The sequence below is a fragment of the Telopea speciosissima genome, chromosome 1, assembly GCF_018873765.1.
Source record: "Telopea speciosissima isolate NSW1024214 ecotype Mountain lineage chromosome 1, Tspe_v1, whole genome shotgun sequence".
NCBI classification, from domain to species: Eukaryota; Viridiplantae; Streptophyta; class Magnoliopsida; order Proteales; family Proteaceae; genus Telopea; species Telopea speciosissima.
The window spans coordinates 18,710,279-18,727,422 of NC_057916.1; the positions used below are offsets into that span (position 1 = coordinate 18,710,279).

General features: G+C 40.3%; 1 protein-coding gene and 1 long non-coding RNA gene across 2 annotated transcripts; both read left to right on the forward strand.

Moving 5' to 3' along the window:
* The first annotated feature begins 1,912 nt into the window (after positions 1-1,912).
* On the forward strand, positions 1,913-15,043 carry LOC122642194. Its single transcript, XM_043835625.1, has 2 exons — positions 1,913-2,047; positions 13,749-15,043. Exon 2 carries the CDS (start codon positions 13,760-13,762, stop codon positions 14,921-14,923), a length of 1,164 nt encoding a protein of 387 aa, XP_043691560.1. The 5' UTR covers positions 1,913-2,047; positions 13,749-13,759; the 3' UTR covers positions 14,924-15,043.
* Positions 12,082-13,708, forward strand: LOC122642202. Its single transcript, XR_006330023.1, has 3 exons — positions 12,082-12,249; positions 12,379-12,384; positions 13,451-13,708. It is a non-coding gene; the product is annotated as an uncharacterized LOC122642202 (long non-coding RNA).
* Positions 15,044-17,144: the final 2,101 nt, after the last annotated feature.

A 17,144-nucleotide genomic window follows, 5' to 3' on the forward strand; every position in this document is an offset into this window, starting at 1 on the left:
ATGGAAAGAAAAATATAAAACTAAGAAGAAGAAGGTTGCAGTGCTATTGGAATCCAACTCTTTTAGTGTCAACTTAGTCATTTGATGTCAAATGTCAAATGTTGCCGCTATAACTAAACTAGGCTAGTTCTATTTTTGATTTGGATTGGGCCGGACCCAAGGTTGCTCTTAAAACTTCGGATGCCTATTTCTTGTGCATTGTGTGTTTGAATTGCATGATTCTAAAATAATTTTTTCATATATTCTTGCCAACTTCTTCTTGGTATGAAAATCAAGGACTATAGTATTGGTCAATAAGAATCGTCTCTAGCGGGGTCTCACTCAATTGAAATAGAATATTCTCCCAATTAAGTACCAAATAAATTTGTTTTCATACCAAATTCTAGGGTCAAATAGTCACATTTAACTATAATTTACCTTCTAGTGGTATTTTAATCATTTTGTTTGAACAAGTAATTGATGTGTCAAAGACGTAGGGAAACCCCTTAAATCCACATATATATATAACATCCCTCGATATTAAAGAGTTATTCTTAATCATCAGGGGCACCTCCAACTCTCCAAGGTGATAAAATGAGGTGTTTATAACTATAGTTTCGATTTCCTCTCCGCAACAATCTCCTTGTTCGGCAACAATCTCAATCTCCCTTCTAAGGTTCTCCTAAATTTCAATACAATCCCCATTGCTCAAATGTGATTTGTATTAGTATTTAAGAGATTTATATTTGTACATATCAGGTTTTTATTTTAATGACATTTATTTAATAATTATGATCTTTCCAAAAAAAAAGAAGTGGCTGAAAGAATTCTTCAAAAAGGAAAACTTTCGCCTTCAAGGTATCAGCTACATGAAATCAATCGATCTGTCAAAATCCGCATATGATGCCGATATGTTTTGTTGATATCAATTTAAAAAGTGGTGTTTTTAAGCTTGTAGCAGGAATGTTCTTGCTACAAGGCTGGCGACCAAGGAAATGAAATCATAAAGGCTATTTTAGAAAATACAAAAACTACGGACTTTTATCCTCTCAAGTACAGTACACCCTCAAGTGCACAAAAAACGTACATCTGACGGTGCACATGCACTTGGGGAGTGTTTTAAAACAAAAGCACTTTAAGGTGTACCGTCAGATGAACCTTTTTGGTGCACTTGAGGTGATAATTCTCCCAAAAAACTAGTAGGGTATTCATGAACCCAAAGAGGAAGTGAATTATTTTCTTTCCTTGGCTACTAGACCTGTAGTAGGAATATTGGATCTTTATCCCCTCAATTTGCCTGCCCTCAATTTCCAGGCAAATTGAGGTGATATTTTTCCAGGAATATTCCTGCTACAAGTGTGGCAGCAAATTTTTTTCGTCCAAGGAATATGATCCGAGAGTCCAGCTCACATTCACGTACATGATCATACGAGAACGGCTTATAGCCATCAAGATGGAATCCACCCCTTGTACGGTGGACCTGGGTTCACGTGAGCCCAACTCATGATCCGATACTTATTTATTGGGAATTTTTATCACCTCCAATTCACTACCCGCTCCAATTCCCTCCAATTCCTCACATAGGAGAATTTTTATCACCTCCAATTCCCTCCAATTCTTCACATAGGAGCAGAAATGACCACCCTACCCCACCTTGGGTAGTGTGTTCGGGCAGGGGGGGAAGGTGGTAATTCCCACTCCTATGAGAGAAATTGGAGGGAACTGGAGCGGGCAGGAATTGGAGGTGATAACGATTCATTTATTGGCGACAAAATATAAATGTCGCCAATGGTTGTGGCACCTAGATTTGGGGATGCAAGGATGGAATCTGGATCAGCCCCGGCCTAGCCCCAGGCCCAGCCCTCCCAGGAATTTGAGATGAACCTGTTCTCGAGTTGTTCTTAATTTTCTTTTTCTTCGTTGAAACTTGAAAGTCCTCTCTCTCTCTCCTTATTTTTCTTCTTCTCCTATCTATCCCCCATACCTTTCTCGGCAATTTGGCTAAGATTTTTGGAGGTCTCCTTCGACGGCAAGAGAATACGAACGCCCTTCCATGGACTTCCTGTTGGTAATTTCCTTGTTCACCTTTCCATCTCCATAACCGCCGCTCTCTTAAATTGTTATTCCACTTCTCTTGCAACGTTTGATCATTATGAATTTTCTGTTTTCTTTTGTGCTATACAACAGCAAATAATATTGATCGTTTTGCAAATGAAAGGAACTCTCTCTAGTGAAATCCTTGATTTGGATTTCATGTCACAGAGGAGCTGCCCTATTACTGCAACTTTTTTTGCTCGTTTGAGTTGAATTGTAGCTTTATTAGAAAATATAGCATTTAATTGATTTTACTTTACATTCTTCGAGCATGAAATAGTTGGACCAACCATAAAATTTGATTTCTATTATTTTCTAATTTAAAGAAGTAAACTGTATGATTAGAAAGTGTAAGGTTTTTTTTTTATTACTTCCACCTATTTTACATCAAAACAAATGGAGAATTAAACTTCTTGTAATGTCATTGCTATTAGTGCTACAGTTGTTCTTCTTGTTTTGAAGTTACTTTGACTGTTTATTTGTTGGCTGAGAAAACAATTTCCCCTGGTTATGTGTGGTGTATCTATCAATATTTTTGCATGTCTCTAATGTAGCAAAGGGCTTGTGAAGCTTTGTCTATTTGTGTTAATAGATTGTCCTTAAGTTTGTTGAGGGATTCTATCTTTCTGGTCTGGTCAATGTAGCCACACAATCTGCCTTCACATACATTGCATGTTTTTTTGCATTTGTGCAGAAACAGCAGGTTTCTTATCAATCCATAACTAAGGAATTAGTCTGTGGAAGCTGCGGTATGAATTGTGATTTAAATGGACTACCTGTAAGATTTGCAATTCTTTGCCTAGTCAAGTGAGTAGTATATCAGGTAGCAGTCCCCTTTCTAGACCTATTTTGAATTCTTCTTTTGCTGTTTGATTTAGTTCCATCCCTAAACCGAGTTAGTCTTTGTTGGGCATCCTTTATTCGTGAAACTTCAGACTCTCTTATTTGCCAGGAATTGATACGATTTCAAAACACCTTCAATCTCAGCCAATTCCTTTCTATTTGGCTCCAAATGTGGCCTTATTTTACACCCTAATTGATACTTGACCAGAAGTCAGGTGTTCGAGTGTTTTTTCTCAACCTTAACAAGCACTCTTTGTGTAATTTAGGTTTCCCTAATTCGTGCTACATCATCAACACAAGGACTTGCACAAAACAATATGAACATGCTACAAAGAGGGTGGAGGAGAAAGTTCTTGCTGTAGAAATTCCTTTTCCCGATTTCCATAGGCATTTATTTCCCATTTTATATGTCAAAGCAACTTTCTATCTACGACCCAATCTCCCAGGTTCAAGAAATGTGTGACTTGTAGTCTGAACTTTGAAGAGTCTGATGTGGTTATGATTTTGAATTTTAGGTGACTGTAATATTGCATCCTATAGGTGGCACAGCCAATCAGCCAAATGGCTGGACTTTCCAATGCCTCAGAAGATAGAACTGAAAGACCACCATCTGTTTTTTAAATTATGCACAAACTTGTCTTAGATTTATGGGTACTAGTCCTCAACTTCTCAATGATGACAGTAGCCTCTACTATGGATTCTTTACGATTATTTTTTTTTTTTTTGGGGGGGGGGGGGGGAGAGAAAAGAGCTCCAATTGGGCATTGGATAATTCCCAGCCTTGGTACGTCAGGCTGGCAGCCAGCACTAGAAAAACCCTAGCCAAACCCTTTTTACATGGATTCTAGAACCTTATATTATCAACGTTATGCTAGGGCGTTCCCTGCTAGAATAATCGACATGCTACACTATGACCCAGGTGTAGTAAAAAGTGAGCAAGGGTTAGCTAGGGTGTCTATGACGTATTATTTAATTTAAATTAATTATTTTATTTGTAATATGTTACATACATTACTATAGTTATTTAGGGAAGTTATTGGAATTAAATGTGACATGGAGTTGTGGTTATTTGTTGTAGTTATTTAGGGATGTAATTGAAGTTGTACGTGAGGAGTTGGAGATGTGGGAGAAGTTTTAGGAGTTAATAACTACTTGTTCGGCTTTGCCTATTTAATAGGATAATATGAAATGGAAGATATTGAATTGAATCCCCTAATTTATCTCTTAGAGATGAGGTAGGCTTCCTCACCCAAGCCTAGACGCCCTTGCTTCGTCCGTAAAGCAAAACCCTATCCTATTTTCCCTCTTTCTCTCTTTTTATTATTTTAATATTATATTATCCTTGCACGTAACAGCGTCCCTTGTGAGCGATGCACTGCGTCGCGCTTGGATATGGTGACAAATAGGCAAGGGTTCTCGCACCATGGACAAGTATGGGTAAAGAAGCTAGTCCAAAAGCGTAGGATTAGGTTTACATCTTGGAACATTGGATCTTTAACGGGTAAGAGTAAAGAATTATTAGATGTATTTAAGAGACTAGATGGAAGGGTAAAAAAGCTAAGGAGTTGGATGACTTTAGACTTTGGTGTACGGGGGAGAAAAGTAATAGAAGTAGAGTGGGTATAGTAGTGGGTGAAGATTTATGGAATGATGTGGTGGATGTTAAAAGATTTGGAGATAAGATTATATCCATCAAGCTTGTGTTGGAGAGAGGTTTCAATTTAATTAGTGCTTATGCACCCCAAGTGAGATTAGATGAAATTTGTTAATTACAATTTTAGGAACACATGGATGGATTAGTGCAAGGTTTTAGTCAAGGAGAAAAGATATTACATGGGGTAGGTGATTTGAATGAGACATGTTGGGAGAGATCGCAGAGCAGAGACTATGAAGGTGTACATGGAGGATATGGTTTTGGAGAGAGGAATGAGGAGGGGATCTCAATTTTGTATTTTGTTATGGCTTATGATTTATCCATTATAAACACTTTGAAAAGAGAGGGGAGCATTTAGTTACCTTCGAAAGTGGACATTATAGTAGCCAAATAGATTTCTTCCTAACTAGTAGGTTTGATAGATTGTTAGTAAGGATTATAAGGTTATTATACTAAGGGAGAGCTTAACCACAAAACATAAAGGGAAATTATCAGCGCCACCCCTTGACGTTTGCCTATATTTTAAGGCACACCCACTAATTACCATACTATCAGCGCCACCCCCTGCTTTGCCAAACTAATTCCACACAAACCCCCTACCGTTAGTTAAGAATTGTTAAGTGGTGATGTCAGCTATTTAATATTTTTTAAAAGACAATTTTGCCCTTCTTAGTGGGCGAAGTACCTAATCTACCGTTTCCATTAAAACACCTACAAACCCTTCTTCTTCCTCACACCCACCGACAACCTTGGAGAATCCACTGCAACCTACCGTTTTCTGAAGAAGAGACCTACTCCGGCGATAAAACAGCTCGGCATCAACGGACCACCATTGCCCCACTCTCATCTCCTCAGCAACCACATCCAGATGAGAAGCAAAGGCTGGAACTCAGCAGGAGGCTTTGCTTAGAAACCAGACAAGTCAAGTTCTGGTTTTAGAACTGCTGTACTCAGATGAAGGTAAAATATTGCATGCCCTTTTATCATCTTTTGAATTTTTTCTCTTTTTACTTTTCGATGTTAGTTTTGTGAACCAGACGCAACTCGAACGCCATGAAAACTCAATACTGAAACAAGAGAACGATAAGTTGCGAGCTGAGAACTTGTCAATTAGGGATGTGATGAGGAATCCAATCTGCACCAACTGCGGTGGTCCGGCAATGCTAGGCGAGATCTCTTTACAAGAGCAGCACCTTAGGATTGAGAATGCTCGCCTGAAAGATGAGCTTGATTGAGTGTGTGCCCTCGCTGGGAAGTTCTTGGGCAGGGCAATCTCTCCCATGCCCAACTTCAGCTTGGAACTCGGTGTCGGAAGCAATGGATTTTGTGGGTTAAACACCTCGGTCGTAACGTTGCTTTGGCATCTAATTTTGGTGGTGGTGCCACGGTTTCAGTTTCTGGTGGCTTGGCTGTTGTGCCTTCCCCTATAACTACAGCTGTTGCCACAAACATTGAGAGGAACCGCTGCACAGTTTAGAGATGAGAGTGGGCCAATGGTGATCGGAGAGTCGTCGGAGAGAGATGGTTTGGGGAGGAGTGAGATAGTTTTAAAAAGCTTCCTTCCATCCTTCCCTTAAATGCAATTCCTCAACTTCTCTTCATCTTCAAGGTTTAACCTTCTTTGTCTATTTCATCGTCTTCGGCCCTCTTCCATTGTGACTCTGCGTTCTAACCTTTGAACAAGACAACTATTCAATTCAAATTCACCCAATTTTTCGAAGCTATTGAACTGATTTCAGCAACCCACTTGTGATTTCTTAAGTCAATCTCGAGCTACTATTCTGATGTTTGTAGCTTTTGATTCTCCATCTTCGTCCCCCCATCTTCTTCTTCTCCACAATTCTTTGCTCACCTTCTCGTTGTCGTTCTCCAAAAAATGTTGGATCCTTACTCTTAAACATGAACTAAAGTTCACCCTCATTCGCAGGATCTATTATTAGATTAAAAACTAAAATGGAGAACGTCGGGAATTGGGAGCAGAAACCTTTGTTCAATGAGCTGAAGCAAGGGAGGGAGCTAGTGAAGCAGCTCCAGATGCATCTTGATCCATCCTATTTTGAAGAGACTCGCAGGCGATGGGATGGGGTGATTGTATGCTGGTTGTGAAGTGTCCAACGGCAAGAAATGATTTAGGAATAGATTTTTTATGTTTTTTGTGTAAAGGGTATATTGGTCAAAGGAATTTCATATGTTAACACCATTCAAAAATGGGTAACGATTGATATTATGGTAGTTAGTGGGTGTGCCTTAAAATATAGGCAAACGTTAGGGGGTGGCACTGATAATTTCCCAAACATAAACTAGTGGTCATTGATATGTGCCTCATTACACCAGCAACTAAATTACTAGCAACCTCTAATAGAATATTCCACCAGCATCCAACACATATTCTTCACACCAGCAGTCCATATCAACCCCAAATCACTGTTCATGTGAACGGTAATTCGTGGTACTGTTCACATGAACAGTAATTTTTTTTTGTTTTGAATTCTGTCTGTGTTCTTCATGCTTCGATCTACATCAAATATTGTGGTTCCGATTTACAAAAATAAAGGTGACATTTAGAGCTGCAATAACTATAGAGACGTAAAAATAATGTGTTAGACTATGAAATTATGGGAGAGGGTTATTGAAACCCACCTGAGACAAGAAACTACTATTACGGAGAACCAATTTGGTTTTACACCAAGAAGATCCACGACAGAAGCTATTGACTTATTTAGGATACTCATGGAATGATCTCCATATGGTCTTTATTGACCTTGAAAAAGCTTATTTTAGAGTTCCTAGAGAATTAATCTAGCAAATACTAGAGAAGAGAAGTGTTTCAAGTAAATATGTTGACATAATTAAAGATATGTATGATAGTGTAGTGACTAGTGTAAGAATTGGGGGGGTCAAGTTAGTGAATTCCCAATTACAATTGAGTTACGTCAAGGATCAGTTTTATAAGGCCTTATATGTTTGTGCTTATTATGAATGATTTAACCAAAGACACTCAAGATTAGGTTCCTTGATGTATTCTTTTTGCTGATGATATTGTTTTGGTGGATGAGACAAAATCAAGGATTAACACCAAGTTAGAGTTATGGAGATCAACCTTGGAATCAAAAGGTTTTAAGATAAGTAGAACAAAGATGGCATATTTGGTGTGTAACTTTAGTTATATTGGATAATGGGGTGGTGAAAATTGATGAGATAGAGATTCTGCGATGTGATTATTTTAAGTATCTGGGCTCAATCATGAATAAAGAAGGTGATATAGAAGATGATATTTCACAGAGAATTAAAATAGGATGGATAAAGTGGAGAGGTGCGTCCAAAGTGTTGTGTGATCGATTTATGCCATTAAAGCTTAAAAGAAAATTTTATAGGACAGTCATATGACCAGCTATAATGTATGGTGCAGAATGTTGGCCAGTTAAGAAGCATAATATGGGATACACTCAGTGTAGCAAAGATGAGGTTGTTGAGATGGATGTGTGGCAAAACTAGGAAGGATAAAGTAAGGAATGATCATATTAGAGATGATTTGGGAGTAGCTCCGATACATGATAAGTGTTGGGATATCTACGCATAAGGCAGAAAAAATAGTCCCACATCGGATATGAATGGGGATGTGGGTGGGTTAATAGGTACTTGGGCACCCTCTTCTTAACGGCTAGCTTTTGAGGATGAGACCCAAGTTCCTAACAATAAGCTATGAGAAAGTCGTTTGAGGTGGCACAGCCAAGCTCAACGAAGGGCTTGGATGCTCCAGTACGGAGGGGTGATTTGATTCAGATTGAAGGAACTAAAAGAGGTAGGGGTAGACCTAAAATGACCCTAGGAGAAGTAGTGAGGAAAAACATGCATAGTTTAGGCCTTATATCAAGTACGACATTGAATAGAGCTGATTGGAGGGCAAGGGTCTATGTTCCCAACCCCATTTAATTGGGATAAGGCTGAGTTGTTGTTGTTGATACAACTTGTAGAAACTTGGCTTACTCTTAAGTTGATATTCTTTACCAAGCTCAAAGTCTCTTTTGTTTTTGTTATTGGATAATCCTGGCTTGAGCTTGATCTAATGGCTGTTCAAATTGTCCTTGACATAAGATTAAATGTTTGCGGGCATTTAATATGATTTTAGAAGCAATCGGTATATATTATATTACTGATCAGAATTTCTAGTTTGTGAAGGCTATTTTTCTTCCCTGGATATGTGTTATTGGATAGTCCTGGCTTGAGCTTGATCTAATGGCTGTTAAAATTGTCCTTGACACAAGATTAAATGTTTGCGGGCATTTAATATGATTTTAGAAGCAATCGGTATATATTATATTACTGATCAGAATTTCCAGTTTGTGAAGGCTATTTTTCTTCCCTGGATATGCATGTTCTATATGTACGTAGAAGGGGTATATTATGGGTTCAAATCATTAGAAGAAATTGAAGTAGCCATTTGGTGAACTATAAAGAGAATCTTCTAATAGAATGGTGGCAACTTTGATGACCATGTGCATGAGAGAGAGAGATTCAATAATCAAAATTGTCCAGAGGCTCTTAGCCTTTACATGGATTTCTAAATTAAATAATTCTGACATGGACTCAAGATAGAAAAGAAGAAAACAGATTGGGAAACTTCCTAAAAGTTAGGAATCCTTGTAACCACAAGCTGTTAACCTCTTCCCAACTGGCCCCACAAGTCCTGGTTTCCAGGATTTAACTTCCCTTGAATTGTAAAATTGATACCAGACCAGAAACTGAACTGTAGAATCAGGGTTTGACCCAGAAACTGAACCAAACCAATTATGCTTTAGATTACTTCATGAAGATCTTCAATTAAAAAATTGAGTTCGTTGGATTTTTTTTACCATACCTCATGCATGCAATAAAAATGTTTATTTATGTGTTGTGTACTACTACTCTACTAGTATGTTGGCACAACGGTTAAGTTATGCTATTGCAACCTGTTGGTTTCGGGTTTAAAACTTCAAACAACCTCTCCTGTAAAGCAGGGGGTAAGACTACATACATTTGCCCCTCCCAGACCCTGCAGTAGCGGGAGCCTCGTGCACTGAGACACTCCTTTTTCTTGTTCTACTAGTATGTTGGCGCATCTTATGTCATCAGTGTCCTCTCTCAAGTAAGATAACTGATTTCTCTGTATTTTAAATTTCAAAGCAGATTTTACTTTGAGTAAATTACTCAGACCTCCCCTGTACTAAGCGTTAATTACACCCCCATCCCTGTGTTTCTGACAATTACACTAACTACCCCTACTTTCCAAATCTTGTTATAGTCAACCCCTCACTGTTAGTGATTTATGGTTAGTTGATAATGTCTTGTGGAAATTAACTTCTAATTGATGATTCTACCCTAGAGAGGGGCCAAGTTACCGATTTGCCCTTTATGTTTACCCTTACCCTGCTCGACCAAATCATCATCTTCATCACAGAATAACATCCGAACAGTGAGGACCTGCAACTCATCATCCCGCCCAATGTCTTGCAACTCAGCCTCGACCGATGACCTCAATTCATACGACCTGCTATCTTCTTGACAACCTTATCCCTCGCATTCTTCATGATAACTGGGTTCAATGGGAGCTGCTTAAGTCCAGCTCTCAGATTCCAGACCTGCCACTGCTTGTATGTCTCAGGCCTCTCAAGCCTCTCTGAGCCCTCACACGATATCACATTCATTGCCTCCCGAGCAAAGATCTCTCTCTCTAGCAACATCTTCTCGTTAAGCTCACATGGTAGATTCATTTCAAGCATATCAAACAATGCAGAAGTGGAAGAGTCCCTCACGGAATCGAGTGACAAAAAAGGGGGCACTGTACGCACCATTGAGATCCCCTTTGACGAAAACATCTCGGTTCATCCTCCTCATCAGGTTAAGAACTGGATTCCTTGTTCTGTCCACCACCACGGTCTCATCGAGCAAGTTGCTAAACCTGTACAGACTGTTGACAACCAGCACCTCGGCACAATCATTCTTGAGATCGTCAAGTTGAATTGTTTCCCATTTCTGTGCAATTGCCTTATACTGGAATGGAACATTGAAAGTCTGAGCATAATTAGCCAATCGCCACCAGTTTTTTCAACTCTCGCTGATGGCTTGAAACCATTTTGGGGAAGTTCAATCCCAGTTATCCGAAGCTTCAGTGGTCCTCCAGCTTTGTTAAAATGATTTTGTACCAGAGAAGGCCACAAAAAACCATAAAGGATGCCAAAATCTACAATGTGGAGCATCGTAGCTTTCTCAGTCACATTTAAAATGGTTCGGTTAGAAAAGAAGTTAGAAAACTTCTTCAATGGACACACAGCAAGATACAGATGGTAAGCCCTGAGAATATCTGCCGCCGTTGTTCTTAGGTTGGAGAGACCTATGTAATGCCGGCTCCTGTACCATCCACCTTCTTTCTTTCTTTCTCAGTTGGGATTTCTAGGGACGTGGGTTTTGCTTATTTGCAGAACTGAGTTTTGGGTGGTCATATGAGGTTTCATATGGCAACAACAGTCGATACTTCCAAAGATCCAACAAGTCATCTAATAAACCTTTTAGGAGACCATCGGTAGATATTGAGTTTTTTTCTTTTTTTTCTTTGGGCCGTCGATGCTGGGTCGGTTGTGCAGGATACAGAAAGCAAGAGAGTGTCATCTAAGAACCCTTTTAGGAGACGATCAAAGCGGAATCGTACATCCAGCATCATTTGAGTGCAGAGAAATTTACAGTGGCAGCAACAACCACAGGCATCGGAGCTGAAGAAGCCCAAGTCGAGCAAACCCAGTAAGGCTGAGTCACTGCACAAGCCAGATAGATTTCCACAAGATGGGAATCTCTAGCGAAAATAGTCTTGGGAATCCCTTTATTGGGTTCTTTTCTTTGACGGCCTGGAGTGGAAAATCTCTTCTGCTTGGATTGATTTCAGGGAGTGGGGATAAATATCTGGCGGTCTGCGATGAAATTGTCCGGCGGGCACAAAATCACGATTAAGCCCCAAAATTTTACTGGGAACTGCAATTATTTTGGGTGGAAGGCGTTGACGTAAAATTCAATATAGAATCATGATCTGGGGTGTCTGCTTGGTCGTCGAAGCTTCGGAGAAGATGGTTCTGTCACTACATTTCTCTCTCTCGACCTCACTGCGAGATTTTTTTTTTGGTGACGACGCAAGCAGGTCGTGGAATAAGATGTTTTAGCCCTTTAGATGGAAGGGAAAAATTGTCAACGTATTTTTTTTTCTAACACCTTTAGCATCAGGGGGACGGTAGTAATTGTCAGAAACACAGGTGTGGGGGTGTAATTAAGGCTTAGTACAGGGGAGGTCTAAGTAATTTACTCTTTACTTTTTGTTGCAATTGGTTCCTTCATGGAGTGGTGGCATAAAATCTTCTAATTTACTTGTGGATATTGGTGTAAGGTGCATTTGCTATAACCTTTTGAGGATCCATATCTTATCCTTTAATGTAGCGCCACAGTTCAGGTAGGTTCATCTAGGCACTGTCTTGGCAAGTTGGCATGCAAAACGAAGATCAGGCAATCAAATTTATCCTCTACGGGTCGTCCTTAAAACCACGCTTCTGATTGCCTGTGAGAGGTTTGATTGATAAGCTCATACAAGCATTTTGGTTTTGCCCCAGGAGGTCATATAGGTGTGACTGCTCATACTGTTGGGTCCAGACTCCCTACATGTCAAGGCTAATGTAGTCCTAGATTGGTAGAAGACCAACTAGGAGCCAGTATACCAGGATCTGATATGAACTGGTAGTCAGATTGGGGCAAAATATGAATTTAGGTCAAAATTAGGGTTAGGGTTTGAGGTGTTGGTTATGTTAGGCAGGTGTAGGGGAGTCCATCAATGAAGGTCCTGAGATGTTTTGATGAGCTCCTTCACTGAGATGTTTTGATGAGTGGAAGTGTGTAAACCAAAATGGCAGCAGGTTTGGTTTCGGGTTTTTAGAAAGTTTAAAGTGAGGGATTCTAGGGTTTAATGGAGGAATTTTGGAGTGGGCTTTGGATCGAGTTTTCCAAGTATGGAGAGGGTCACTTGGCCAGCTTTGGGTGAGGTTTTGATGGTTGGGATGGGCTGGGCAGATTCTAGGGTTTATGGAGTTTCAATGGCAGTGATAGAAATTAGGGTTTGTGAGGGAGTTTGCAGATCAAACTCAGAACAAGTTTCCCAATTGAGGAGGGGAAGATTCGATCCAAATTTGGGGCTGAGGTGATGACTGGTTTGGTCTGCGGGTGGCTTAGGGTTATGGGATATTGAAAAACAAAAGGGGGAATAGGGTTGGGCTGTAGAGGATGAGAAGAAGTATGGGGTTGGGGATGCTTCCAAACTTACCTGCAGTAGCAGAGAGTTGAATCTTGGACAGAAAACTTGAAGGAGAACTTGAAATGAACCACCTGGGCTTCACACCGCAAGGTGTCGATTGGATCACACAGCAATCCCACCAGCTTTGATCACACACAAAGCAAACCTTCACAGTGGAAGAGAAGCAGCAGCAGCAGCTTGCAAGAGTAATTTAATTTTCAAAAGTGGAGAGTGAAGATCTCCACGGTTTTCATTGCTTAAATAAGGGCCTAAGGGCCTTACACCTATTCAGCCTAGGAGTGTGAATACTCCTAGCTGACTATACTAGTCCATCTCCCTTACTAAATTCGTGGGAGTGTAGTGTGGACCCCAAAAAAAAACAAATTACATAAAATAAAATTGGTGATTTAAATTGAACCACTGGTTCAACCAAGTTGGGCCAGTTCAATTTAAAAAACATAAATGCTCTTTAAAAAACCTAAGTATAGAACTAGTATTACTACTACTACTACTACTTGGGCAGCAGCTGCTTGTTCCTCTTCTTCTTGCGGATGTAGGGCTTCAGCTCTGCATCAAAGGCTCTACAGCTCAGATAGTGGGACTGCTTGCCCATCCTCTCATTTGCCATTGGTTTTTGTTATTGGTTGCAAATTCATTTCTATTGAACTCAATGTTATTCAGCCTTTTAGTTTGTACTTTATACTTTTTATGAAGAAGTTCCAGCTTTTTAATCAGGGAACTCAGCTTTCTATGAAATAGTTTCAGCTCCATGTTTCTTTTCTAAGACATGGTTAGAATTATCAATCCCATCAATTTGTGATCAGATAATCTGAAATTTTCTTAATTTTGATTATTATTACTTTTTTTTTGGAGCAGGTTTGCATCTAATGGTAAAAGCAAAGCACAGGCGGCTGGCAGCAATTGCCAGAAATAAAGATAATGTTCTTGGTAGCCTGGTTGATGCTTCCATCTCTGGGACTGATGAAGAAGATAGTTGGGTGATAGTTAAGAAGCAGAGGATTACCATCCTTGTTCCTCCTTTATCAGCACCCATTAATTCTAAAACCAGAAGGCTTCGAACGAATAAATTACTAGCCAAGTCCAAAAAAACGGCTAAATGCAGATCGGTAGTTCAAGTTGAAAAACATCCTTGTATGTCTTCAGAGGATGGACGGAAGAAACCCTCTCCACTAGCTTCCAATGAGAATGTTCAAATTGATGGAAGAAGTCTTGCCTGTCTACCTGATCCTGAAAAAGAAAAGTTACAACCGACTGCTACAACCAAAAGACTCCGAACAAATAAAATGAAAGTTAAGCCCAAAAGAATAGTGAAGTGTAGATCACTGGTCCCAGATGAGACACATCCTAGCAAGAATTTAGAGGATGGATGGGAGAAAACCTCTGCACTAGCTTCCACAGTGGATATTCAAATCGAAGGAGCAACTCTTGCCCTTCGACCTGATTCCGTAGTAGATATGTTACCTCAGCCAGCTACCACAGCAAGGTTGGATGTGCCAGATCGACTTGTTCAAGAATCATTAATGCAACCACCAAGTTTAGATTTTATTTATGAAGAAAATATGCTTGATACATTTAGATCCTTGAAAACAACAGGGGCACCAAGAGTTTCTGATGAAATGAAGCAGCCATCTCTTCCTTCATTTCCTTGTGACGAACATGTGTTTGGCACCTATACACCATTGAAATCAGTAGTACCACCTACGGTTTCTGAAAATATTAAGCAGCCATTTCTTCCTCCAAATGCTTGTCATGATGCAGTTGGCTGCGTGCTCAGGGGTTCACTGCAGAATCGAAGGATGCGGGCCTTGAACCTTGAGAGGAAGCTGGAAAGCGCTGGTGGGTTGAGTAAGTGGTTGGTGATGCAGGGTCTGGGACAATTTGTACAAATCTTTCGGAGAAAAAATGTCAATAAATTTCAGTTGGTGAATCTGACCATGAGCAAGCTCAAAGATATGGGTGCAGATGCAGTGGGTCCCAGGCGAAAACTAATACATGCCCTTGATTGTCTCTGTCAGCCATACCAGTTTTAAGATTTATAGATGCACCAATGGTTCAGAGTTAATATTTTGCAACCAGTTGGATTTGATGGACCGAAGAAGTTAAGGTTGCTGCTTTTTGATGGAGATTTGGTAGGTGAATCAAAGTTGCTGCTTTTTTATGGGGATTTGGTAGGTGAATCAAATAGCCTGTATTCTTAAATGGATTGAAATTGGTGTATAACTAGAAAATACTTGATTTTGATTTTAGATTCAACTATGATTCCTTCTTGGTGTTGTAACTACAAATGATGGGGTTGATATGGCCCCATTGACACCTGGAGCTCACGAGAATTCTATGGAGGAAGAAGTGGAAGCATGCATGGGGGAAGTGGGTGAAACTCCACGTCAGGAGAGTGATGTTCCACGTCGCACAGCAAGGGTCAGGAGACGACCCACTCATTTAGTTGATTTTGTGTAATGGGATGTCATGCGAATGTAATGGGAAGGGATGTACTCAGAGCTTTCTGTTAGGAGTCAGGTATAGGTGTTGATACATCCAATATTCACAGGGCCAATCAACGACCGCCACATGTCATAGACGACCCGCCCCATAGCCAAGGGGAACGAACCGGACCCCACCCCCCCCCCCCCCCCCCCCCCCCCCCCCCCCCCCCCCCCCCCCCCCCCCCCCCCCCCCCCCCCCCCCGGCCCCTATATAACCCCCCCCCCCCCCCCCCCCCCCCCCCCCCCCCCCCCCCCCCCCCCCCCCCCCCCCCCCCCCCCCCCCCCCCCCCCCCCCCCCCCCCCCCCCCCCCAAGGTGTCATGAGGGGATATGATGGTAAATTGTTAGAGAAGAAGAGTCACAGTATAGGAATGGGTTATAAATAATTGTATTGTTGCTTTTGAAGGGATAAGTAAAAAGATAGTTCTCCCCCTTCTCCGTCTCCCTCTTCTCTCTTCTCTCTTTTCCCCTGTTTCCTCTTCTGCTTCGCCTTTTTCTCTTCTCCCTTGCTCAATTCTCTGCCCTCTGCTTCGTAGACGTAACAGGGGCCATCTTGATGGGTACTTGATTCCAGTCTGATTGAATTTTTTTTGTAATTGCCTTGGATTATCAATTTTATTATTGCTATATCTGCCAACAGTTTCAGGTAAATCATGCTCCCTGATCAAGATAGCTGTAACAGATGTGCCCTATTTACAGGCGGGAGACTCCATTGAGACCCGTCCAAGGTCAAGGAATTCCTCCTTCACCGTGGCTCAAGGAAAACTCAGTCTTTCATTTTAACAGTTGAAAGATATTGAAGTAACTAATGACAAATTTAAAACATGTGAAATTATTGAAGTACTGAAATGAAGAATTTCGTGGAAAACAAGCGTTCTGGCTTAACCTATAAAATGAAATACCTAGGGTTTCTGGGCAAAATCAAACATAATTGATAACCAGGATCACTTGGTTGATGAGGTAACAGAATCCCTGCCGAGGTGACTTGGTAAAAATTTGGGTTTGAAGTTTATCCTGTAATGTGAATAAAGCAAAGTTAAACAAGTTCTGAATAATAGAAACCTACTAGGATTGACTCAAATTATGGACTTACGCTGGGAAAAAACAGAAGAGTCAAATATGGACAGTAAACCTGAATCTAAACCAATCAAACCAAAAAGATCAGGTAACCATGGTTCCAAAATGAGGAAGAAGGTTGAAAAAAGGGGCTAACAAGACAAAAATGGACGTGATTGCTATATCATCTTTGTATCACACAAAGTCGCTACGTTAGTTGCACAAGGGGTGTAAACGGATCGGATTCGGCATGGATAGTGTTATATCTGCATCTACATTCGATTAGCTATCAGACGGATTCGGATAGTGCTAAACGGATACAGATAAGGATACAGATCGGATATTTTATCCGTTTACATGTAAATATAGCTTTTTGGATAGCAATAACCTATCTGTTTTCGCATCCGTTTAGCTTTCGAACGGATTTGAATAGTGCTGAATGGATACGAAAATGGATTTCGGCTATTCATGTACACCCCTAAATTGCACTACCCGTTTGTGGGAGTCAATATTAGGCTTTTTTTTGTGTGATTTAATGAACTATTTTATGGGGTTATAAATTAAAATTAGGGTGTTTAGTAAGATTTTTTCACCATTTTTTATGAGAAAATGAAATCAATTTCATCTTAAATAGTGAAATAGTTGATGCACTTTCTTTGAAATCACTTTAAATCTATTTTGTTCTTTAGGTCCCGTTTATTTAGAGGGGAATG

Excerpts from the sequence above, each read along its gene's own strand:
- LOC122642194 (XM_043835625.1), top strand. The coding sequence starts at position 13,760 with ATGGTAAAAGCAAAGCACAGGCGGCTGGCAGCAATTGCCAGAAATAAA.